We start from the raw sequence: 26,263 nt of genomic DNA, 5'->3' as shown, positions 1-26,263 counted from the left end.
CACTTCATTAATTTTAGTGCTAAAAGGCAGCTATTTAATATACTGGACTTTACTTTGGCAGACTGGAGAGTGAAGAAGTTTGCGAATGGGACTGGATCAAAGTTCAGCCGTTACCATCTGACAGCTGATTAATGACATTTATAAAATAAGATGATATCAGTACACTTCCTAGTTAGTGGGCGAGCATCTAAAATCACAATTGTCAGAGACTGGTAGCCTCATTGATAGACTCAATAGAGAGGCCAAAGACTGAATAGGCATGGAAACAAAACTACTCTCCTATACTGAAAGGTGGTACCTGAGAATATGCCATTAGTAAAACTGGTGTGGAGGAGCTTTCTCTGCTACTGCTCATTTGCTAAACCTATCCTGGTGATAAATAGAGGGTATTGGCCACCATAATTTTTAGTCAGGCCTTTTTCAGGAACAATAAATTGAATTCACATTAAAATGAGTTATCTGTCCTACCTATCATGCACTTTAAAGTTTCTCTTTAATAATTTTATGCCAAGATAGCTACAATTACACATTATTAAGTTTGTGAAGTCAAACATTTAAAAATTTGAGTGCTTGACTTTGCAGCCTTACAAATGTTCTTTTAACATACTGAGTGTTTCTTTAGTTTGTTTGGTATGTAATTTCCTAAGTTTTTAAAAAAGGAAACTCAAAAAAACCCAGAATTTCCATCATGTGGCATCATATTGGAACCAACATGGCTCATTAGCAGGACTGAAAGCTTTAGATCCACAGCACGGATGTCTAACAACTGGAGCTAATGGAGTAACTGATAGTAGGTTGTTATCCTACATATGCACCAACACTGGAGAGAGAAGTGACACTTTCTAAGTGGAAAGAGAAAAGGAGTACTTGTGGCACGTTAGAGACTAACAAATTTATCTGAGCATAAGCTTTCATTGGCTGACAGCAGAGGAATTATTGAGACTCGGCAATCTTCAGTGCCATTTTATGCTCTGGAGGGGGGTGGGTGCTAGTGGACACACCCTCTTCCACCCATAAGCATGACTCCCTTCTGCCCCATCCCCTCCAACCTGTCATTCTCCAAGTCTTTTCCCTATCCCGGCTTCTCCCCACAGTCCCATTCTTCTCCCCTAGACAGTCCCAGTTTTCTCTGCTTAGGTCTTCTTGTCCCAGTGTCTTTGCCCAATCAGTCAAGAGCTGCAACTGAAGGAAAAACCTTCATCCCCAGGCAGGAGCATTCCCAGTTTGGATAGAATCATTGGTGAATTTAGCTGCTAAAATGTAAGTCTCTACTGAGCATACACAAACTGATTTCTCAAAGGTTTATAACTTGGCCACATTTGGGCAGATTTTCATGGAGACAAAACAAGGCATATCCCTGACACAAAGGCCTTGCCCCTGCTGAATTTCAAGTCCCTGCTCCAAACCATGGGAGCTCTAAGAATTTTCAAAGTAAAGGCTGTCAGAATTTAACATGGGCATAATGTATCTTTTCATAGCCTTGTCCTCAGAAGGCTGAACAATCTTGGCTTAAACTTTTCAAAACAGTTCAGCCTGAGGCAGACAACTGGCATGGAAAATTTCAGCTGAAACCGTTAATGTTTGGTAAAGTTTTAAGCAAATGAAAACATGGTCTTATAATTGGAAATGTCAGAAACATCAATACTACCCGGTGGTACCAGCCCCACCTGTAATATTCTTTCTGCCCTTAATTCATTACTGTACAATAACTTTTCATGACATTTGTTCACCTTTCCAATCCTGTTTACTACGGCCTCATCTATACTTGTGAAAGGCTTATGTACGAGTTATTTGCTAATGTTGAGAATTTACCTAAATGAACACAAATGCTAACAATTTTTGGAAACCCATTTTGTTTTAAAATGTTTTTGATGCTTTGTTTATTCTGTCATTATTGCTGCCTTGGTTTACTTTGTTTTCCAGGAAATTTCTAACATATTTGTCAACACTTCATTATAACATCAACACTTGTAAGTTTAGATTTTGGACTGTTACAGTTCCATACTTCCAGATACAGATGAATTGGCTGACCTATATATGAATCATGATTCCTAAATTTTAGGGCCCAATCCTGCAATCTTTTCTCACACAATCCCACTGAAATTAATGGACTATTTGCTTGAATAAGGACTACTCATGAGTGAAGATTGCAGGATTGGGCCCTTAATTACTGAGACTGTCTGTCATAAAGAAACTGATGTTTTGTTCTGATGAATGCCTGTAACTTCAATCCCTAAATCTGAAAATTGGTCATGCATGTGATCTTTAAGTAAATGAAAAGCAATTAGGCTAACAAGGCTCAGTCCTTAATAACAATTGGTTAACCATTTCATTTCTAATGACAATCACAAATGCTTCTTCATTATTAAAAATGGAACTATTAATATTATTTAAGATCCATACTCCACAGTACACTGGCATACCAATTCCATTAAATCCTTGTAAGTGGATACATTTTAAAATTTAGAATTCTTCTTTTCAAACATATTGGTAGAATTAATCCACATTGGAACTAATCTTTATTGGGTGGCTTGATCCCTACTGAATTTCCATTTTTATCTGAGCTATCTATTTTTAATTCCCGTTCTCCTGTTGATCTCTTGTGTTTTCTTTGTAGGGCCTAAAATGATTTCCAAAAAAAACGAATGAGTGAAGTTAGCTGCATAAAACTAATAAAATGCCTGATCCTAAAGAAGAACAGGACACTTCTTCAACTAACAAGTTTTCACTATCAGGTGTGTAATACCTTTTCAAATGGAGGGCAATTTAGAAATCCTTGTAATTGCAGCATGACTCCCAGTGCTGTAGCTAATAGGTATACTGTGCAACACAATAAACTGTTTTCCTGCAGATTACACAGCAACAAGGGATTTGTTATCATTGTATTATATCAGCACCCCCTACCTTCCCATTGATAATCAGAAAAAGCTTCCATGTAAACCTCAGTTTTCAGTTTTGAACTGACCATGTTTGCCGTAGACTGAAACTGAAAAAACGAATGTTTTCTGTATAAAAATTGATTGTTCTCTTTTGGGAAAATTTATTATGGACTCAAGGGTGGATTTGTTTTGAGCCCCAAGTCTGGGGCAGCATGTTGTACCCCAGGAGTAGTTTAGGAAGCAGATTGTGACCACCCAGTAAAAATAAACAAGATAGCTTCATTTCTGATTATATAATTTATCTTAGTATAATGTTGATCTAATATATGCTAAATTTTAATTAGCTACAATACATAAAATTTATATTGTATCCTTTAAGGGGGAAGAGATTTTTAGATGAATAATTTTTTCAATCTAAACAGTGATTGCCATGAAAGATGTAATTTATCATTGATTGGAAGTATTTCTAAATGTAATCTGCCAATAGATCAACTGTCTTGCAAACATACTTACAGTATTTGTTATCACATTTTGATAAAATGCACCAGTCAATCATGTGAGATTTCCTAAATTTGAATTGGCCACCTTTTTCAGTATTAATGTTTTCCACTAAAGTGTGGTCTGCTATTCGTATTCATGTTTGATGTATGCAGAGTAACAGTGGCATTACATGGCCGGAAAGTAAATTACAGTGTAACTGAAGTGTTAGTGAAATATCTATCTTCAGAGAATTTTACTGTTCTTGTGTCATACTCTGCCCTGTTATACCGGCTGAACCAGAATTTAAGGTTTATGTCTCTGCTTCCTTATTTACTTTAGATTGTAGCCTGATTTCTTTGGCCAACATTTGTGCTTTAAGGGTGGGATTTTCAAACCTGCTCAGAGTTGGCCTAAGTCTTCTAGTTACTGAAGTCAAAGGGGAATTTTACTATTGATTTCAACGGGAGCAGACTTAGGCCAATGCTAAATGCTTTTGAAAATCCTCTCTATTTTCAGTTACATTTATTACTGCACAAAATTCCCAGTAATTTCTGACACCATTACTTGAACTGTAATGTGTGACTAATGTTGTCTATAGCACTTACCTTTCCTGCCTAGGGGACCAGGTGATCCTGGCAATCCTGCAGCTCCTAAAGGCCCGGTATTGCCTTGTCCACCTGGAACTCCTGGCAATCCCAAATCACATGTAGCACCTGAAGGAGGAAAACATTTTTAATATGCAAACCTTTTTACTCCTGCTCCCTTAGCTGTTATTTCTCCCATACTGTTCAGTACACAGTGGTTATTGACAGGCATCTGGGGCCAAAAATTCTATCCAAAAACATTGTTAGCTTTCCTTGAATCTCCTTTATGGCCCCTCTTGGAAGAATCTCTGCTACTTCGCTCCAGTAGTTTCTGACACAAGTCTTCATGCTGCCTTTGATACCAACCTACTCTCTGTTGCTAGCTTCATGGTTTTGAATTGCACTGCAGACTGCCTCACTTTTTGTCCATTTTGAAGTAATTCTCATCCATTTCTGTTTTTGTTTTTTTTTATTTGACTTTACCTGGAAAGCCTTTTGCTCCTGGGGATCCAGGCATCCCCTTGGGTCCTTGTCTTCCAGGTTCCCCTTGGAAACCTGGTAAACCTTGCTCTCCTGGGAATCCACAGGGTCCTTAAAAAAAGACAAATATAACAGTTTCAGGTTTAAAGACGTCCATGGCTCACACTGTGGTATGTTTAAAAAATGCCAAGCTCAATATGCTTCCTCATGTCATACTCCTGAAAAAGGAAGAGTTTTACACAAATAGTTCAGCATTTCAGACACACAGATGTGTTTATTATGCTGTTTTGCTCTGGTCTCTCCGATGTATGGACTGTGAATTTATTTAAATTAGCGATAGGACATGGAATTACTGATCTTCCTTTTACTCTCAGTGTGATTGGGAAGAAGTTGACAGATCTTCCTTTTTTTCCTTCCTCTTCCATGTGGCTGAAGAAGAAAGGTCTGTTCCCAGAGACTGCAAGAGAGAACTTTCAGGTGGCTAGCAGAGTGCTCATCAATGATGCATCTGGACAGTAGCAGACCCTAAGTCCTGTGTTCATTTATGGACTATATTATAAATTGTGAGGCCTTTTTGGTCCTGGGCTTCCAAAGACCCAACAGCCATTGTTTTGCATTAGTCATTAGTATTAAGCTGCAAATACTGAAAGCAGCAAATCATGAAAAAAATCCTATAGAAACTTTTAAATCGATTTAAGCACTAATTTTTTCTTAATAACCCAAATGTACCTGGTGATCCACGATCTCCTGGAAGACCTCTTTGACCAGGTGGACCATATTGACTGCCCGAGTCACCTCTGTTACCTATTCAAGTTAAAAATACAAATGACTTTCGTTAGAGATCAGTGTCGGTTTCATCTGCAAAACCAAAAAGATAATTTTGAAGGTCCAGTAACTTCCAAATATTAATAGCTAAAATTACAAAAACAATTCTCAATTAAAAAATAAATCAAATTGTATTATTTTATTTCGTTGGACCAAAAGAACACAAAAAACTAGAGGATTGTCCTTGATAAATTCATACTAGGAAACAAAGAATGTGGGATTAAGGGAAAGCTTCTTTGCAAGTGACTGTGCTAAGTTTTTATGTTAAATATGGACAATATAGATGTATTTGATACTGCAGTATCACTTAACACTAATTGGGAATGGGCCCCATTGCGCCAGGTCCTGTACACACACAGTAACAGACTGTTAAGTATGCCAACAGCATTCTAAAAACAAAGTATCAATCAACCTTTTGGAAACTTCAGGAGTCTGGGTATTCTGTGTAGCTAAGTATTTGTATAGCCCCCATCATCATCATAACTGAGTGCCTCCTGAAGATTTAATCTTTCGCTTGCTTTTGTATGCTTGTTTTAGCCTTCAGAAGTGAATTATTTGTGAAATCTCTAGTACAGCAAGATGCACACAAATGTCTTAAAGCTGTGGACCAAGGTAAGTAGTGTATCATAAAACACTTAGCAAATGATAATGGAATTAATAGAAAAATACATAGAGGAGAACTACTGAAATGACTTCCTGACAATCAGGAAGTTTTGGACTGTAGAAGTAGTTTGTTTCTGCTTTAGGAGAGAAAGGAGAATGGACACAGACACAGCATTAGAACAATATCCCTATTTCTAGTTAATTAGGGAATGATGGCCTTGAACATTTAAGGACAGTTTTTGAGGGGCAAGTGGCATTAGCTACTGAATATTCTGGCATTCTATAGCTTGTGACAGGTGCAGTGTAAGAGCCTAGATAGGTGGAGATATTATATCCCCATTTCCCTAATACATCATTTAATTCTCAGACTGTCTGATCAAAAGCCATATCCTGAGGTATCAACTCAGTTGACATTCAATATGACTCCCATTAAGTTCAATGGGAATTTGCCTGAGTAAAAACTCAGTAAGGAACTCATTAATTGCCCCAGATTTGAGAAGTGCTACATAAATACCAAGTATTACAATAAAGCACACAGTTCCTACAGAAATAACTTTGAAAAGGCAAGGAAAATCCACACAGTTTAAGTCTGTTTACTCAGAAAAGGCTTCTTAAGAACAATTTTTGGGTTTCTGAGCCAACACAGATGCTGTGCCTGGCCTTCTCCACTCTACTTCAATTCCTCCCTTTATAATGGACTCTCTTTCTGTTGTTTCTATTCCTCAAACTCCTCCCACATCAAATTCATGGTTCCACAGCCCTTTCACCCCAGATTATTATGCAGGTATCCAATACCTCCCACTCACACCTGCTGGCTTCTAGCTTCTCTGTCTGAGATGGTTGTGAAACGCATAGAGAAGACTTTTGAATTCAAGTGTTATCAGTGATTCTATGTCACAGCAATCCTCCCTGACCAGAAAAGATCCTGTTTAATAACTTGATTGCCACCTACTCCAGCCAACTTTTTATTTTTTAAATTCAGTTACATGTGTTATAACCCCCTTTTAGCCCACTTCTGATAAAGGATTTCTCTTTATCGCAAATATTTGTTCATAAATTCTTTTTTATTTTTTGTGAAAATACATTCCCTGGCTAGGAAGATGCTGAATTGCTAGAGCCATGGAAAAGAATCTGGAGAAGGAATTTCCCTTGCTCTGTATTTTCTTCCAAATAAATCTCTGGTCTTCACGTTCTTTTACTCTTATTTTTGTATAAACTAGTTTTAAGAAGAAAATCATATTCTACGGAAGCTTGAAACAATAGAACAATTCAGCTGATACCTCTTGCTCTTCATAAACTGCCTTTAAATATTCAAGGTCAAATTTTCAAAGTGGTCTCATCTCATCCTCGAAATAGGAATGAGAAAAATTGGACATGAAAACTTGGTGGTGTCAAAGGTTGTGTTTGTGTAAACTATTTACCAAATTTGTGCACACAAATCAGATTACAGCTGTCCTGAATGTTCAAAAATCATAAGCTAGATGACACAAAAGCATGCGATTTAAGAATAATTATAAATTGTGTTGTTTTTTGGGCCATTTTATGATGTCACCTTTTCTAGGGAATCCCCCATCTCAACTGGTGTGAGCTCATCTCATGTTCAAAATTCAGTCAGAAATACACATGCAAAATACAGGCTGCCTTCTTTACTGATCATCCTAGCCTATCCCCAGGGATGTGAAGAGCTGCCAGTCTCTCTCTCTTCTCCTCTCCAGATAGGCAGCTGTCCCCATTCCAATTCTCCTCTCAGTGCTCCCCCACAGTCTACTGTCCCCACCTATTCTCTAAATTTATCACGTCCGTATTTCCCTCCCTTTCTCCTCATTCTCCTCCCCATCACATTCTCCCATTCCGTCATGCCACATTTCCCTGGATCCCCTTCAAGATAAACTGCATGAGTTTGGAGGCAGAAATCCAAATATAACAAGAACCTTTTAAAAAACAAAACGAAACACCCACACTGTTGTTGTGAGACTTGCAATAAAATTGTGAGTTGGCAACACTTCGCCAAAAAAAGGCACACATCGAGAGGCCACTTTTGAAAATGTGACCCTTAGCTGCCTGCAAAATATAGTTTCATGTTCATCTTTTCATGCAAGTATTTTTTCTCCTGTCTTCTCTTCCACTCATGTGTGATGTTCCCCTTTCTCCTTAGGTCTCGTACATACTTTATCTGAAAACTAATACAAGTTTAATCACAAAAGCCATCTAGATAACCATTGTGTCCTGTCATTTGATCCTGTCAAAAATATAAAGGGAAGGGTAAACACCTTTAAATCCCTCCTGGCCAGAGGCAAAACCCTTTCAACTGTAAAGGGTTAAGAAGCTAAGATAACCTTGCTGGCACCTGACCAAAATGACCAATGAGGAGACAAGATACTTTCAAAGATGGAGGGGGTGGGGGAAACAAAGGGTTCTCTCTGTCTGTGTGATGCTTTTGCCTGGACCAGAGCAGGAATGCAGGTCAGAACTCCTGTAAAAAGTTAGTAAGCAATTTAGTTAGATATGTGTTAGATTCTGTTTTGTTTAAATGGCTGATAAAATAAGTTGTGCTGAATGGGATTCATATTCCTGTTTTTGTGTCTTTTTGTAACTTAAGGTTTTGCGTAGAGGGATTCTCTATGTTTTGAATCTGATTACCCTGTAAGGTATTTCCCTTCCTGATTTTACAGAGGTTTTTCTTTAATTAAAATTCTCTTTTAAGAACCTGATCGTTTTTCATTGTTCTTAAGATCCAAGGGTTTGGGTCTGTGTTCACCTATGCAAATTGGTGAGGATTTTTATCAAGCCTTCCCCAGGAAAGGGGGTGTAGTGCTTGGGGGGATATTTGGGGGGGGGGAGAAGTTTCCAAGTGGGCACTTCCCGTTATTTTTGTTAGACACTTTGGTGGTGGCAGCATAAGGTCCAGGGACAAAAGGTAAAACAGTTTATATCTTGGGGAAGTTTTAGCCTAAGCTGGTAAAAATAAGCTTAGGGGGTCTTTCATGCAGGTCCCCACATCTGTACCCTAGAGTTCAGAGTGGGGAAGGAACCTTGACAGATCCCATGGTATTTTGTAGATATATTGGTGTTTTACTCATTTTTGGGCTGAAGCTATGATTTTGTGAAATTTAACTAAGACACAGTCATCTTCAAAGTCACCGAGAGCCTTTTTTTCAAGTGATAAATCACCAAATGTCTTACTATAGTTAAATGAAAACTTTTTATTTAGGCATAAAACAGTCTTGTGTCTAATGATTTTCATGTGTGAATTATCTCTGTCTCTTTCCCCTAGACGGTTCATTGAATATATCAAAGTACACAGCAACCTAACAAAATACTGTTTATTTCATATAGCTTGTATGTTTCAGCTTATTACCTTTAAGTCCTTTTGCACCATCACAGCCTGGATATCCAGGAATTCCTGGTAAACCTCGCTCACCCTGATACATTATTAAAAAAACACTCTGTTTAAAATATAATATACATAAGAGGCACAATCTGTAAAAACATTTGACTCTGTTGCACTGATGAACAGACTGATACTAAATGTCAATATTATTGTCTTCACTGTATGATTCTTTGGACTAATCCACTAGTCTGTGTCAAATAATGGCTAAATGCTGACCTTTGATATATGCAGGAAACGCCAATTGTCTTGAGTTAGATCTGTGTATATATTGCTAAGGCTAGAATTTGGCTCAAATATCTGAAATTCCCTCTAGGTGATCCAATTAATGCAACTGTAGTTTAATTCAAAAATGGTACTTCAGTAATGTATTTTACACAAGAACACAAATAAATAAAAAACATGTTATCTCCACTTTTGTTGACCCCCAAGAAATTAGTGTTGACCCTCTAATATTAAAAAAAAAAAAATCTAGTTTTTCATCGTAAACAAGGATATGTAGTCAGCAGTACAAAGCTTTACACTGTCCCTCAAAAATAATTTGGTAAAACACAGACCCAACACTGAAAACAAAGAATATGTAAATATAACGGCCTAAATTCAACTGGATTTACATTTGTGCAATCCCATTGACTCATTGCATAAGATGCAAGATAGTGAAGAACTTGCCTCTAATTTCAACTATATCATGCATATTTGTACATTTTTCCTTTGGAAACAGTATTTTCCAGGGTTCTGTTCACTGTAAGCTGCCTCTATAGGGGGTAAAGACCAAGGGATGCTCCTGGACTATGCATGCAAACAAGCAGGCTGCTCTTGGAAGTGGCTCTGTAAACTTCAGCCTCATTCAATTGCCATCTCACTATGCGTAGAGTAGGTGACTCCATCCATGTGTCCTTGGGAATAATATCAGAGGATAGACTGCTCATGCACCTTTCTTGTTAGTCAGTGAAATCTGGTGAGGGTTCCCAACTACAGAGAGTGGAACCAAACAACTCTATGCACCATGGAGGTGACAAAAGACCCCATCCAGCCCCAGTATAAAATAAGTGAAAATAACAGCAACAAACAAATTTCACAGTTGTTGACCTTGCATGCTGGGCCAATGCTGTCTTCTGAATAAGATAATAAGAACAGCCATATTGGGTCAGACCAATGGTCCGTCTAGCTCAGTATCCCGTTTTCCAAGATGGGCCAGTCCCAGATACTTCAGAGGAAATGAATAGGACAGGGCAATTTATTGACGGATCCATCTCCTGTCATGCAGTCCCAGCTTCTGCCAATCAGAGGTTTAGGTGTGACCTGGTGTATGAGCTCTCTAAGCACGCTCATATGGCTTGTGTACCACAATCAGACACGTTTCTTGGATTGAGTTCTCAAGAAGTATAAAAATGCAGTACAGTATTATGTATCCATGATCTTGCACTATTGCTCTTAGCTTACCTGGGCACCTGGTTGTCCTTGAAAACCAGTAATTCCTCTTAAACCTCCCAATCCTGGGGAGCCTGGCAGCCCTGGAAACCCAATCTGCCCACGATCCCCAGGTTCACCCTTCTGAGTTCCTGGGAGCCCATCTTTGCCTGGAAATCCTGGGATCCCTCTGATTCCAAGACTGCCTTTTTCACCTGAAAGTATTCCACAACAAAAGATTATTGTAAATTTATCCTGGTCCTTGGCTGATACATTTTAGTACCACATTTTTGTGGGTACACTTGTGCGCCCACAATTCATGAAGTACGTAATAAATTGTAGACAAACTGTAGTACTTATACAACTAACTAAAGGACATGTCAGCATAATGGGGTAGTTGGATATTCAAATACTACTATTTGTGTTCACACTTATGCCTGCAATTTTGAAACAACTATTAATTGCGGCACTGTGACAAAAAATTGTAGACATTTTTAAAAATCAGGCAAAGTGGGTGTACACACACACATTTATGAGCTCACCTGTTTCCCCTGGAAACCCAGCCTCACCAGGAAGCCCTTGTTCCCCCTTTTGTCCTTTTTCCAGCCATAAGGTAATGAAGCCACTGTCTCCTTGAGCACCTCTTTCACCTTTGAAGAAGACCATGGTGAATATAATCTATACAAATGCTAGCTGACCACACTGTATCATAAAATGTCATTAAAATACATTTAAGTGCTTGAACTCTCTCCCAAAGTCTTACCAGAGTGCCCCTTTCTCTTCTCTTTAGAACGTAATGTAAGTCCCATTTATTTGAACAAGTTTATCATTGAATTTATTTTGTCTTTCCCCTCTTTATATTAATCCGTATACCTCTTTTCTTTGTGTGAGTTGGGAATTGCTTCAGGTTTGGGTGGAGTAGTTTGCCTGAGGGCTACTGGACTTGCCATTGGGCAGATCTTTTGTTTCTCACTGACTATGTATTTGGCAGGTTGAACTTTATTCCTTCTTTTAATGTTTAGGCATGATATTGCCAATAAACTTTATATTTACATTGAACAATGAGAAAAACATGACAGAACCTTAAAGAATGCCTTGTTTCAAATCTGTTGGTGATGACATACAATTGCTCATTACCCCTGTTGAGAGAGAGCTGCACCAGATGCAGCAGTGGGTGTAAAAGGCACATAAAAACAAACAGGTGCATGAAAAAGCAGACTCATTAAACAGACCATCTGATTCTGCTTGCATGTACACCTGACTTACACTGGCTTAACTCCATTGATCCCACTTGAAAATGGCAGTGAATTGATTAGAGGCCTTTTATAACCACATGGAATTAAAACAATTTTATTAACAAAAATGAAAATAAAAAACTAATTGGAAGGCAGGTAATATGGATTCTCCATACCTTTTTGCCCTCCATCCCCACATTCTCCAGAAGGCCCCCTTGAGCCCATTTCTCCTTGTTCACCAGGTCCACCCGGGATTCCTGTCTGTCCGCCTTTTCCTGAGATTCCTGGGAAACCTTGGATGCCTTGGATGCCTTTGCTACCTGGTAATAATGTTAAGATACTGATGTGTTTATCTAACAGCCTACTGTTGTGCTATTAGAAAGAGTGCCATACAAAAGGTAGACAGTTTAGAGAGAGTTTTGGGAAGTTAGTAATATATGAGAACCAACAGCAGATATATTTGGGTAATACTAAGGTAAGCTGGGTAACAATAGAACACGCAGCAGCAGACATTCACTATCTAGGTACTTAGCTGATGCTCATCACTGGTGTCTGAGCTACAAAAGTTACACATGGAATTACACTCAGGTGTAATGGAAGGGAGCCAGTTGAGGCTCCTTAATACTTTCCCACTAAGCCCTGGCAAAAGTGTTAGCCTTCCGCTGCTCTAACTTCCGCTCAGACTTTGTATCAGTGGAAGATCAAGCATACTGGGGCTCTACCTGCCCCTCCTCTTGGACTTCTGGATATACTCCCTCCCTCTTTTTTCTCCAGCATGAGGTGTGTGGCTGTCACTGCCTGATTTCCCTCTGGCAGAGTCCCCCTCTGTGAGGAGAATTCTCCACCAGCTAGCTAACTCCAGCCATTTTAAAGCCACTTTATGACATTATTGGGTATGAAGTGGCCTGACGGACTGGAGCAGCCAGCCCACAGGCAATTAACCTCCCATATTTTCACTCTCATAACTTTCGGGAAAATTCTCCTCCTTTCGGGTTTAAACGCTTATTTCATACTTAGTTTCAAGCCAAATGGTTATATCTTTTTAAGTTTGAGGAAAGTAGTTCAGTCTTTTGTAAATGTATTTACGCATTTTTAAAGCACTCCATTAGTGCCTCAGTAAATATCTCTTACTTTCAAATCTAAACTGTTGCTAAGGTTTTACTAAACAATTCCCCAAATGCTGGTAGCTTTAGAGAGGACTCCCAGCTGGGAGAAGCTGTTTCCACAATCACATGATCTCATACCTCTTAGGCACACATGAGTATGCTCTCACACAATATTGCACTGAAACCAGGACACAATAATGACCTGTTGCAAACAGGAAGAATGAAATAGTCCATAGAAATTTGCCTGTAGGTTTCATAAAAACAACCAAAACCAAAGAATCTTTGGTGCTCCCTGCAAGCTGCAAACTCTTTACGCTTGTTTCACTTTTGCTCCAAGAGACATAAGAAAGGGTGATATTCTCATTGTTTTTCACAGATACATGTAGTAGAAGCTGGAAGGGTGTGAACAGTGCAAAGTACTCTCACTGACATCATTTGATAAGGAGCAGCTCTTTAAAAGAGTTATATGTAACAGGGTGATAGATACATTAGGCTTCATATACCTCGTTGGCCTGGGAGTCCAGGTAATCCATTGCTCCCAGGAAGCCCTGGATATCCTCGAGGGCCTGGAGGACCAGGGGACCCTGGTACACCAGGAGATCCTGGTAGGCCTTTCATTCCAGCTGGCCCTGGTGGGCCCATGTCTCCTTTCTGACCTTTAAAACCTGGTAAGCCTGAGAAAACAGTTTATTTTACTCATTTTATACCCAGAAACACAAAAGAAGATTCAGTAATACAGATGGTCATAAGAAGGATGGGGGCATGGGTCTTATACAAAATTATTGATTTTTGGTGGAAACTTGAATACTGAAAACACTGGGCTGAAAACTGAAATATTTTGATTTGTAAACATTGCCACGGTGCCTCCTCGGAGTGGGGAGATGGTACATCACAGGAATTCCTGGCCCCATCAATATTTTGGTTTTCAAATGAAATATTTAGATTTTTCGGGTGTTGTTATTTTTGATAAAAAATTTCCACAAAAAGCTTTTTTTGTGAAAAATTGAATTCAGTTGAAAATCCAATTTTCCATAGAAAAACAGTATCAACAGCAATTTTTCCATCAGTCTTGCTCAGTGACACTTTTACCTAAGCTTGGGCTGTGACTACATGCTAAATAAAGAGCACACTTTTAAGATACTGAAATTACAAAGTAGGAAATACTTAACTCTTCCATTGTATTAAACCACAATGAATGCATATTTACAAGGCCAGTTAAGCAATGCATTATACTATCGGAGACAGGTTTGGGAGGGACCTTGAGCTTTTCACTCCACTGACCAGGCTGGGATCAGATCATGCTGAGTAAGGGGAAGGTACAGAACACCCTGCACCAAGCACCAGTGGGCCGAAAGATCCTCATTGGACTGTCTCTGACATGTCAGCCAGGCCGTCAGTATGCAGGAGAGAATTAAATGTAGCACAAGAGTTCAGAATAGAAGTATAAGTGAAAAACTTAAGATCTCTGCTCAAACCAACTACATCATGAATCCCAAACTCCCCATGTCTTGTATTAACAAAAAGCAATTGTGTAACTGTATGGAAGACTCTGAATTCACGATTCTCTCTTTCTGAACCCTATAACTTTGTCTTCCACTATCAAGGGGACCATTGCTCTGATTCACAAATATGGGCAAAATAACACATAACAGTTAAAAATATGATAGAACTGTAGTGAGGGGTATCAGATGAGAGCACAATGAGGGAAGGGTGGCTGTGAGAGTCCCAAAGTTTAGGGGTTGGGTTTATTTTTTTTAAATATCACCATGATAAACCTCCCTAACTAGAAGGTTTCCAGTAGTTAATTTTAACATGGTGGCACATGAATTGCTCCTCAATATAAGATGGACAGCCATGGTTATTTTATTTGCACATCCTCATGTAACGCTCAAAGAGATAGCAGGAAGACACCACTGTAGAAATGAGCTAGCTGTGGGGGGAGAAGCCACTGAGAGGAAGGGAAGACACTTTCAGTTTACTACACCTTAAGCTAGGATCTTCACTAGTCACATAATTCAGTCATTCTTAGCTGATGTTTTTCTTAAATCAAAATGACAGCTTCACAAAGGTTTTTGCTCTGGTACCACTGAAATCAATTAGGAGCTTTGCTATTGGCATTCTCTGGGAACAAAGGGAGGCTCAAAGTGATTATCTGCAGATAGAAAATCAATGGGACAGAGAATAAATGGAATGGGGGATTACTGAGTTTGTAGATATTCACTGGAAAAAGATGCCCAAAGTTTAGAACTGGAATGTAATGTTATGAGCACAGTTTACCTGGAGGGCCTCGCTGTCCAAGAACTCCTAGCTGTCCTGGTGGCCCTTGTAAGCCTGTATCACATGGCTGACCGGGTGAACCTGGAGCTCCTATTTCACCTTTTCTGCCTCTCAGACCTGTAGCACCTGGAAATCCTGGTCTGCCAGACTGTCCTAAAAAGATGCAATATTTGTCCTGACAAAAAAATTCCCATCCACTCCCCTAGCTACATCCCCGTAGAGTTCAGGGCAACGTATTCAATTATTGTTGTATTTTACCTGCCTGACCAGGCTGGGATGAGACCATGCTGAGTAAAGGGAAGGTATAGAACATGCTGCACCAAGCACCAGTGGGCCGAAAGATCGTATAGGTTCTCTATAGGTTTTCAAAAATGTTTGCTACTTTCCTACACTTTGGAGTTGGCTGTTATTGAGAACTGCTGCATCCTGCTTTCTGGGGCAAATACTGACTCCTGCCTCTATGGGTAAGGAGGACCTTCTGGTGGCAGAACCAGGGTAGGCTCACCCACATGGCCCTGCAGTGTGGACTGTGGGGCTGTGAACTGCAGTCCACACTAATTTGCTGAACTGTAAGTGCCTGCTAGCATGAACTAAGAGGTACCCGCTTTGTGATAACATAGTCATGTTCTGTTCTCTGTATGCCACCGAGCTGCTGTGTGACCTCGGGCAAGTCAGTTCACCTCTGTGTGTGTCTGTTTCTCCTCCCACCCTTTGTCTGACTTGTCTATTGACTATAAGCAATCTGGGGCAGTGACTGGCTCTTCCTATGTGTACATACAGTGCCTGGCACAACAGGCCCTAATCTCAGCTGGGGCCTTTAGGTGCTACTGTGATACAAATAATTATAATAGAAAGCTCCACTGCCATGCCATGGCATTGGGGAAGGCTTCTTCCTGCTTCCAACCCTGTAGATCTCTCCAGTGCCCGACTTATCCTTAAGTGTAAATTCCATTAGAATCGTCCAGTCAGTTCCTTTCAGGAAAAATCCAGTTAGCATCAATGGATATTGATCAATGGATGCAGAGAGCGTTTTTGGCCAACTTGTAGAATTCAAAGGGGTTCATGGTACCTGCATTTTGAACATGTTTGAGTAGAGGCTTGTGCATGCCTACCATGGGCAAAATACCTGGCAGCTCTCTCACACAGGCAATGAGAGATCAAGTAGAGGACACTGTGTATCATGATTACTTCAAAGAAGAATTATTGCAGGTAAGTAATTGTATCTTCTTGTCTGCATTACATACCCACTACTTCCTAAATGCCCATAACTTTCAAGGGCTTTGTAAAGGTTTCACCGTATTTCGAATGTTTATACACAAAGTGGCTGAGCTGCTTAGTTGACTATTCCTTGTTCTATCAAATGAGCCCTGTTTCTTTTTAGGGTGTACTAGTGTGTGTGTGTCATGGACAGCAGATTAAAATATTGTTGTGTGAAGCATGAATATTTTTCTTCTATTCCAGGGATGTAATTCTGCTCTTATTTATACTGTTGCAAAAATCAGGAGTAACTTCACATCAGTCACTGTGGAGCCACATAAGAGAGAGATCAGCATAAGCCCCAGTGTCTGTCTTTATGCTTTAAACGCAATAGAAATAGGACTCATACCTTGTGGCCCAGGAGTGCCTGATTCACCTCGTATTCCTTGTAAACCAGGTAATCCTGGCAATCCTCTGTGGCCTGGAATTCCTGGAAGACCATAACTGGTATCACCTGGAACACCTTTCTGACCTGAAAGTCCAGGACTGCCAGGGAAACCTGGGGCACCATCAGGAGAAGAGCCTCTTTCACCTTCATCACCTGGATCACCAGGATTGCCTCGAAAGCCTATTGAATTTAAAAATTACACAACGTAGACAACCATTCAAATGGTATGTTTTAAAGGTGTGGACTACCATAATGCAAATTTAATAGAATGAAAATATATTCCATTTATATGCAAAATAACATTTGCATACTTCAGGTTTCTCACTGGATAATGATATTGCATGAGAAACCAACGACCCATTGTGGAAGTGATACGCCAAAGGGGGGTGATACTTATGTGTTTGGGGCAGGATATATTGGTTTTGTGTATTCCCCATCCTTGTTTATTCCAATCCCTTTGGGAGTAAATATATTCTCCATGAGCCTGCAAGGTTTACATATAACAATCATGCTCCTGCTACAGGTCTGAATTGATCAATTCTCAGCAGCACCTTCTATTGTGGTAACAGAAAATAGTGGAAGGGATACATCTATACAACAGCCTAACTGGAGAAGTAACTTCCATCCCAACCTGAACAACTGAACTTTAGACACACATCCAGCTTGTCGGGGAAAGGGCGGAGATGGTTAAAACTAGCAAGGCAGCTTACCCTATCCTGTGTAAGTATACATGCACATGTATTAACAGTCTGTGCAGCTCCATGTTTCAGGGGTAAAAAAGATACCATCTCCCTCTCACTTACCATCTGGCCCTATATCTCCTGATGTTCCTGGTTTGCCTCGTTGGCCCTTTTGCCCATCAAAGCCATTTGGCCCAGGAGGACCAGGGGGTCCTCTTAATCCCTTTGGTCCTAAGAACACAGAAAGAATACAGATTTTCCAGGATCTGCTTGTAACCTATCAAACCTCTCTGTGAACTAAAAGGAGATGTAAGTAAATAGTGGTGCATCTTCACCGTATGCTGCATTGTGTAGAATTTACAAGCAAGCCCTCCTTTTTATCTGCTCTGAAGATCAAGTGCTTTCATATCTTTCTGAACATTGTGGGAAGGGCCAGCCAAGTTGGCACAGGAAGGTATGACTGACAGCTGACAGCTTGGACCCAAGGGCTGTGCACTAGTCTGTAAATCTCCAGAACGGGGTTATTCTGGGCCCCTATGATAGTAAAACAACCACAGCAGAATAAATTAGGGCTGTTGATTAATCACAGTTAACTCACGTGATTAAAAAAATTAATTGCGATTAAGCACAGTTTTAATCGCACTGTTAAACAGAATAACTATAGCAGGGGTACTCAAACTTCGTTGCATCGCAACCCCCTTTCAACAATAAAAATTACTACATGACCCCAGGAGGGGGGACTGAAGCCTGAGCCAGCCTGAGCCCTGGGTGGGGGACAAAGCTGAAGCCCCAGATCTTCAGTCCCAAGCAGGGGCCTGTAATCTGAGTCCTGACACACAGGGCTAAAGCCTTCAGGCTTCGGCCGTGGTGCTCAGACTTCAGCTTTGGTCCCAGGCCCCAGCAAATTTATGCCAGTCCTGGTGACTCCATTAACATGGAGTCATGACCCATTTTGGGGTCCCCACCCACAGTCTGAGAACCACTGAACTGGAGCATTCATCATGTGGCTTACTGTTTCTTAGTTGGCTACTTTTCAGTAGCAACTCACCATCATTTAAACACTAACAAATTCAATAAAAATCAGAACACCCTTCATTTTCCCCTCTGAATAAACACACCTTGAGCCCCTTGAAAACCTGGAGGGCCTGGACTTCCAGGATATGCTGGAACATAACAGTGGATGTCACCTGAAACAAGAGAAAAAAAATATTATGCAAGTATTGTACACAAATAAAACAAGTTTGATTATCTACTGTAAGGTGTGCGAAAATATCAATATTGTCATTAACCAAATGTACAAACTGTAAGGATTATGGAATATTTATGCAAATAGTTATTTCCATATTCTTTAAGTTTAGGGGTATTTTAATTGTAATGTTCTTATTACACATTTGATATAAGGTTATATTAGTAATTTGATCAACTGTAATGTTGATGTGGGGAATATATTCTGCAGAGATTAAATAATATATTTGTATTTTCTGTGGTGTTGGCAGTAAAAATATTGTCTTTAAAATATTCTCTGAGAGGAGGTGGAGAGACTTTGAATATGACATTCTAATCTCAAGTATGTAAATTTCTGCTATGCCTACAATTAAGGCAATTCCACAATATCCTCTAAATGCTACATTGCATCAAAGCATCTTGGTGCAAGCTGCCTTAATGTTGAAATGACAGGCTCTGCTGATCTGCTACCTGAGATGTCCAGGTTAAGATTAGTTCCTAATTCTCAGAACAAGTTTCGACCCCATGCATATCAGACAAGTAAAGTATTCCAGGACCAATAGTGTCCGCAGCATAGAGGAGGTAGTGATAATTTAAAAATTGATTAAAATTCTCCTTTTGCTGCTAAAATATCTTTACGTTCTGCAGAGAAACAATTCAGGGTGATAGCTGGGCATGCAGTATAGAACCAAAAAGGGCACTTCATAAATAGTCTTCACCCTGTCTGGGTTGTTATAGCAAATGGAGGGTGAGTGTGACAGCTGTTGCTTGTTCAAAATAGGATGTATGTATCATTGTGATAAGGTATTTGGAAAGAGGGGTCCAAGACTGTCCAAGAACTGGAAAATTCACCAGGGTTTGGTGCTTGTGTAAGTCAAACATGGGAAAAGGTTTGTCACACACAAGATGTTTGATAAAACACTAAAGGTGTTTAATTGAAAGTCAAGGCCTCTAACACAAGGTAAGTGATCTTTAGAAGTAACAGCGAAGGAAGTTTGGGAAGATCAGAGGAGAATTCAAAGGTTCATGAGGGAAGGAGTCCGCAAGATGGAAACCTGAAATTCAACCACAGTTTGTCTACCATAAAGAGTAGGAGAGTGTAATGACTTCAGTAGTAACATTTTAAATACATACTTGCTTTTTTAAAAAAGTCTACATTAACAGGATTTATAAAATATAGATAAAGACCAAATCTTTCTCACTTTATTCAAATGAGAATCCCTGTCAGTTAAGGAAGTAAACATTTATATTTGGATTTCTCAGAATCTAGAAAAAAATTAACCAGATTTAACCAAATAATTTTTAGATAGAATTAGCTTTGCACATGTAGCAACTTGTAATAAACAAGATTTATTCACAAGATTAACAGGAATATACTGAAAGTAAAAGAATTGAGAATATAGAAGTTAGACATTTTGGAATCACATAGCAAACTTGAACTGCACAGTTTTATATTAAATATTATACTGTATATACTTAAAATGTAGCATATGGAAATCATATTTACAATGTCTTTACTAGCCTCAGTTTTCTACTTTGATTTATTATTTCTTTTTCATATGCTATTCCACCTTTTCTGTCTGACATCTTTCCATATGTTATTCTAACACTACTTCGTGAATCAGCAATGGCTCTATACTGTGTGAATACTGTGTCATTTTCCCTGTTCCTTCATCCATCCCTGCAAATCTTTACTCAAATGAATACTCCTTGTTCAAGAGAGTAGTCCCACCAGGATCACACAAGTAAGGGTTTGCAGGTTCAGGGCCTCAGTGAATCAACATTCACAGATATTTCACGTTTCTTGTGCCTCACCTGTGTCTGCTCCTGAATGCAGATATCCCAGTTGAAAAGCAGATTACTTGAATCCTACCAAGCACATATTCAATGAGAATGTTTTTAATGTTAAATTTCAAAATTACCTCTTTGACCCTTTAGACCAGGTGGCCCACTTATGCCAGTACTTCCTGGGTCTCCAGGATGACCCCTGATTCCCTGTGGGCCAGGAAATCCCAAACCTGATGGTCCCATAGGCCCTCTTGAACCAGGAAGTCCTGGTGCCCCAAGAAATCCTTTATCACCTGGCAGTGCTGATCCACCATCACCCTATTTAAAAAAAGAAAAAAAATATATATATAAGCTCCATAAGACTAGCCCCTTTGCTTTCTTTCATTAACTCCAGTATTAGAGCAATATTTGAAAAATCTTTGGTTACACAATGAAATTACTGAATGGATGATACATGTGATTTTTTTAAAATTAATCTTGCGGTAGGCTTACAAACTGCAATATAGGCTTAGTAACTTTACAGTACTCTCATGTAGTTGTCCCTGAAATAAAGAACAAATTTCTTCTCTGGGTGAAATCCAATCCCTCAGTGAATGGGCTTTGTGCTGGGAATTAGGTGGGTGTAGCTGTAGGGGCTAGAATCCCCCTCGGAACAGACCACAGGCCTGCTTACCGCAATGCATGCATGAGTACTGGAGATAGTTAATGGCTTGGAAAACCTTGCACAAGCCATTTACCAAGAAGTGAGTTTCACTGCAGTCAGTGGGGTTGACTAGGAGTAACAGAGTGGAATCTGGTCTATGATCATTTACAATCAAGTTGTTGATAAACATTTTAAAACTGAAGTCCTGATCAAAGCTAAATATTTCTATACATCTGATGTACAACTTAATGGAAAACCCTTAAAGCCTGCACTCTGAACAAGGTTGTATTAATAGGAACATCTGGTAGATAGATACACTTGGAAGCTGTGCCTCAGTGGCACATCATGCAGATAAGAGTAAGATCCCTAAAATAAAGAGCAGTGTTTATATAAGGAAGTTAGATTTTTTTCATTGGTCAGCAGTTAGCTACAGGTTACTAGGAAAATATAAAACAGTTTAATCTGTAAATAATTTGGAAAATTTACTGACTTTTTTGTAAAATGAGAAATTAATTCAAAACAAAGAATGAAACAGTTGCTAACAAAGTTAAACATACTTGAATTCCTCTCTCTCCAGGCAATCCTGGATCTCCATCTCTGCCAGCAGTACCTTTTTGGCCTGGAAGTCCTGGAACCCCTAGAGGGCCTCTTTTTCCTTTTATTCCTTAAAACAATTAAAAAGAAGCTTAGAGTAATATATATAGCAGCTGTTTATTTCTTTCTCCTCAGTTGAATGATAGGTCATCATTACTGATATTTGGACAAAATGTCTGAGGCTCTACAAGAATTTTCTTCAGCTCATAAAGTGGGATTTCTTTAATGCAGGATTTAAGTTTCTTCCTCTGTTCATCTCTCCTAATTTGGAACAATTATTCTAGGATTGTGGTGGGTTGAAGTCTTTAAATCAAGACTGGATCTCTTTCTCAAACGTACATCCTCGTTAAAACAGAGTTACTGACTTGATGCAGAGATTACTGGGTGAAGTTCTTCGGCCTGTGATATGCAAGAGGTTAGATCACATGATCATAATTACCGTGAGTTTGGGGTGGCCACATTATGCAACCCAAATGAGCGTCAGTAAAACCTGAATACTACATCACACCACCATGTGTCTTGTTTGTGCATATGTTTGGCTTCCAACAAATGCTTTAGAGAATTTTTTTTTTAATTGTTGGAACTGTGACTAAATGATCTAAAATAACTTTGTGTACATAAAAATGTCATGTCTTTAAAATCAGATATTGCAGTACATTGCAAGAGCTAGAAGCAATTTGGGAATCTCCCTTTTCCAGTGAGGTAAGATTCATGTTTTTTAGTTATGCATAGTTACAAGATATTGAACCTTAAACCACACAGTGGTATAAACTGCACCTCAAAGCAGCGTAGTTTCGAGGACATTTGGGCAGAAGGAAGAAATGTTTTTATGATAGTTTGTTGTTTTGTTTTAAGTGATTGACATAACTGCTCAAAGATTTAGGATGTTAGCATAGTTGATATATCTTTGGGGACATGCATTTATGGGCAGAGTGCAGATGAAACAACTAAATGTAATTGTCACATGGCTTTGCAGTTTATCATATGGATATCATGAGGACATATGGGAGGTAGCGGGTCTCTCTCTCTCTCTTTTTACATATTGTATTAAGTGGGAACTTTGCTATCCACTTCAGTGGACCCAGGATTTCACTCATAGTGTTATGCAGGAGCATGGTAAATGTGCAGTAGTTTAATTGCAAGAGTTTTATATTTTCCCCTAAACGTTTAGGAAAATACACTATTTGCACAAATTAAACTTTGCAAAAAATATTAACTCCATTTCACACCACTGTCTCAGGAAATCTATGACAAATAAACCAGGAATAATTTGTGCTGCTCCAGTGTCTGTGCATGTCTGTGAGAGCACACAAACACTCTACAGCACATACACATGTGCACACACAGATAATGAATTATTTGTGAAGAATACTTTATTCATCATATTTCTTGTTCATAGAATAATTCATTCAGCATTTTTTTCAGAATTCAAGTTGTGTGATTGATCACCTATTGGTTTTGGTCCCTGAGTGATTAACTGTAACTCCAACAAATAGACGGATGATTTCAGAGTTGGAGGAGGGGCAGTACGTGTCTGCCGGCTATAGGGTCCCTGGGTCAGGCCTGGGAGTAGCAGGCAGGCCCGGATCCCGCCCCCGGCCCCCCCTTGTCCCACTTGCTACTGAGGGGAGTGGCTGGTGAATGAACTGCAGTGAATGGATTGCCACTGAGGTGAGCGGTTAGAATCGGGACTGCAGTTTGCCACTGAGGCAAGTGGTTGGACTAAGGACTGTCAGTCTCCCAGAAAGGGAGAAAAGAACTGAGTGGGGCACAGCTGGAGGGCAGTGTCCAGAAGAGGACGACGCAGTCCGGTGAGCGACGCTGGTTCTGGAGGTGGAGACAGACGAGATGAAAGGCAAAACACTACCTAAGAAGGGTGTACTGGCAAACCCCAAGCTAATTCCCAGAACAGCCAGCAGAAGGCGCCGCAGTGGTGAGTCAACCTCCGTTACAGGTCCACTATGACCCCCAGATCCCTTTCCACAGTACTCCTTCCTAGGCAGTCATTTCCCATTTTTGCTCAATCTTAACTGTGTATGTCTCTGTAAATGCCCGAATAATAATATTCATGTGACATATTAGTCATTTGGTAGCAGCAATGGCAAGCTATTATGCAATCTGCATAGAATTTGGAGGGAGGAGTACAGGTTGCAGGAGGAAAGATTTTGTAGGAGGCACCAGGAAATCAATCTGTGTGAACTTGGCTTCAATGCTAGCACCTCTGTGCTGCTTTAATAAAGAGTCTGTAGTTTTACAAGCATGGAGTCCTCTCCCGTTATTATCCAGCATGCAGTACATGAAATACAACGGATGATAATAAATACAGGTTTACCTTTGATTTTCACTATGGCCAGGTCACCCTTTTCTCCTTTTTCACCAGCTATTCCAGAAGAACCAGGCTTGCCCTTGTGATTTAAAAAACGTATGACTTTTTAGCCATTTAAGCTCAAGTAATGAATCACAATAAATAGCATATCTCTGATGTTCTAAAATTATTTCCAAATATACAGCAATCAAAGCAACATACTGAGAGAAAAAACCACTGTACCTCATGGGATCCCTTTAAAGAAGGAGGTGTAGAAATGGCGCCTGATTCTTCATTATTTTTGTATCATTTTTATTAACTCCACTGATGTCCAGGGAGATATAGCTATGTAAAAATAAATGTAATGGAGCAAGGAATCAGGCCTCCCGGTCTCTATTCAGCCAGGGCATGTAAGACTTTAAGAGTCGTAAGACTAGAGCAAGTTGTAGTGTTCAGATGCTCTTCCCATTACAGCACCTGGCTCAGCACCCACTGATGCCAATAGGATCTCAATGGCTGTTGGATCAGTCCCATGCTATGTGAAAGCACATGGGTGGGTAAATATAAACTTTTGTGCCAGCTGAAGTTGATTTGCTGTGTTGTGAACAACGTTTGAATGGATGTAGTTAAGTTAAAATCTCATTTGTCTGAAAATGTTGTACCTACTAAATTATTCATAGAATCATAGAATATCAGGGTTGGAAGGGACCTCAGGAGGTCATCTAGTCCAATCCCCTACTCAAAGCAGGACCCCTTATTACTTTGTTATAAGTAAAATGTAAGTCTTCAATACCTGAAATGGATTAGAGGAAACAAAGTATTTTCTGCAGCAGGGTAGGAACTGATGTTCCCATGCTGGGAAACATTCTGAGAATTCAAATAATGTTCCAAACCCAAATTGGAACAAAAAGTTGAAAACTTACGTTTTCACAAGCCAACAATCTGAAAACAAATTGTCAATTTGGGGTTAATTCAAACATTTTGTTTTGATCATTTTGAAATGTTTTGTTTGGATTTTGACCTTATTTATTTTTATTATAATTAGCTTAAATTTCAGAGCAAAAAGTTATTTAAAATAAAATATTTCAAGAAAAAAAATAAATTTTGTCCTAAAAGAAATCTGTTATACTGAAATGTCTCTTTGGTGCACATTTCTCGAATGTGCATACCTACAGCTCCTCAGATAGTAGACAAATGCAGATGAACAACTGCTCATATTGCCAACCCAAAACATTAAAAAATCATCAGATTGTTTATACATAATGAGGTTTTTAAAAATAATAAATTTATGGGTGTGTTTGCCTTCCTGATTCTGAGCTACTCAGGTCATGGCTTCAAAACTTTTCTTTGCAACCATAATAAGGGCTAAAAATGTACTTTAAAAAAAATGATGATTCTTGCATCATCAGTTGACTCCAGGAGCTGGATTTTAAGGGGGAGGGAAAAAATATTGTGAGACTAGTAATAAAATTGAGGGAAAAAAAGGAGTACTTGTGGCACCTTAGAGACTAACAAATTTATTAGAGCATAAGCTTTCGTGAGCTACAGCTCACTTCATCTTATGCTCTAATAAATGTGTTACTCTCTAAGGTGCCACAAATACTCCTTTTCTTTTTGCGGATACAGACTAACACGGCTGCTACTCTGAAACCAATACAATTGAGGGAGTTGACAACACTGAGTTCTGCAGGCATTTCTTTAAATTCCACATCTGAATCACAGTGGGGTTTTCTGAGGCCCTGTCTACATGTACAGTGCTGCAGTGGTGCCTGGGCAGCCATCTGGCGAAAACACTCTGTGCTGACATAAGAGAGCTCTCCTGTCGGCATAAAAAAACCAGCCCTGGGAGTGGCATAAGCTATGTCAGTGGGAAAAGCTCTCCGCCGGCATAGCGCTGTGCACACTAATGCTTATGTTGGTGTAACTTGTGTCACTCAAGGGGGTGGAATATTCATTCCCCTGTGCTACGTAAGTTTTGCCAACATACATGGTAGTATAGACATAGCCTGAGAAAAAATAGTTTGGAAACCCCATACGTCATTTCTCTACTGTTTTATGATATCCAAATATGTACAGCAAAGTGATGTATCTTATGATGTGTGAGCCACAGTAAGACC

The 26,263-nt window shown here is 39.4% G+C and overlaps 1 protein-coding gene across 1 annotated transcript in view; it reads right to left on the bottom strand.

The window, feature by feature from the left end:
* The window catches only part of COL4A4 (collagen type IV alpha 4 chain), a 154,329-nt gene that overhangs the window by 33,196 nt on the left and 94,870 nt on the right, over positions 1 to 26,263 (bottom strand). Inside the window, exons 11-20 of the mRNA XM_073358896.1 lie at positions 20,739 to 20,922; positions 18,711 to 18,779; positions 17,716 to 17,823; positions 16,874 to 17,092; positions 15,268 to 15,420; positions 13,494 to 13,664; positions 12,061 to 12,204; positions 10,683 to 10,864; positions 5,153 to 5,227; positions 4,427 to 4,534 (exon numbers count right to left, since the gene is read on the bottom strand). Of these exons, the coding sequence (XP_073214997.1) occupies positions 4,427 to 4,534; positions 5,153 to 5,227; positions 10,683 to 10,864; positions 12,061 to 12,204; positions 13,494 to 13,664; positions 15,268 to 15,420; positions 16,874 to 17,092; positions 17,716 to 17,823; positions 18,711 to 18,779; positions 20,739 to 20,922 (1,413 nt within the window). The remainder of the gene's footprint in view (positions 1 to 4,426; positions 4,535 to 5,152; positions 5,228 to 10,682; positions 10,865 to 12,060; positions 12,205 to 13,493; positions 13,665 to 15,267; positions 15,421 to 16,873; positions 17,093 to 17,715; positions 17,824 to 18,710; positions 18,780 to 20,738; positions 20,923 to 26,263) is intronic.

The sequence above is a fragment of the Lepidochelys kempii genome, chromosome 9 (assembly GCF_965140265.1).
Source record: "Lepidochelys kempii isolate rLepKem1 chromosome 9, rLepKem1.hap2, whole genome shotgun sequence".
NCBI lineage: Eukaryota > Metazoa > Chordata > Testudines > Cheloniidae > Lepidochelys > Lepidochelys kempii.
The sequence above is the reverse complement of the archived record's forward strand: the minus strand, read 5'-3'. Positions and strand labels throughout refer to the sequence as shown.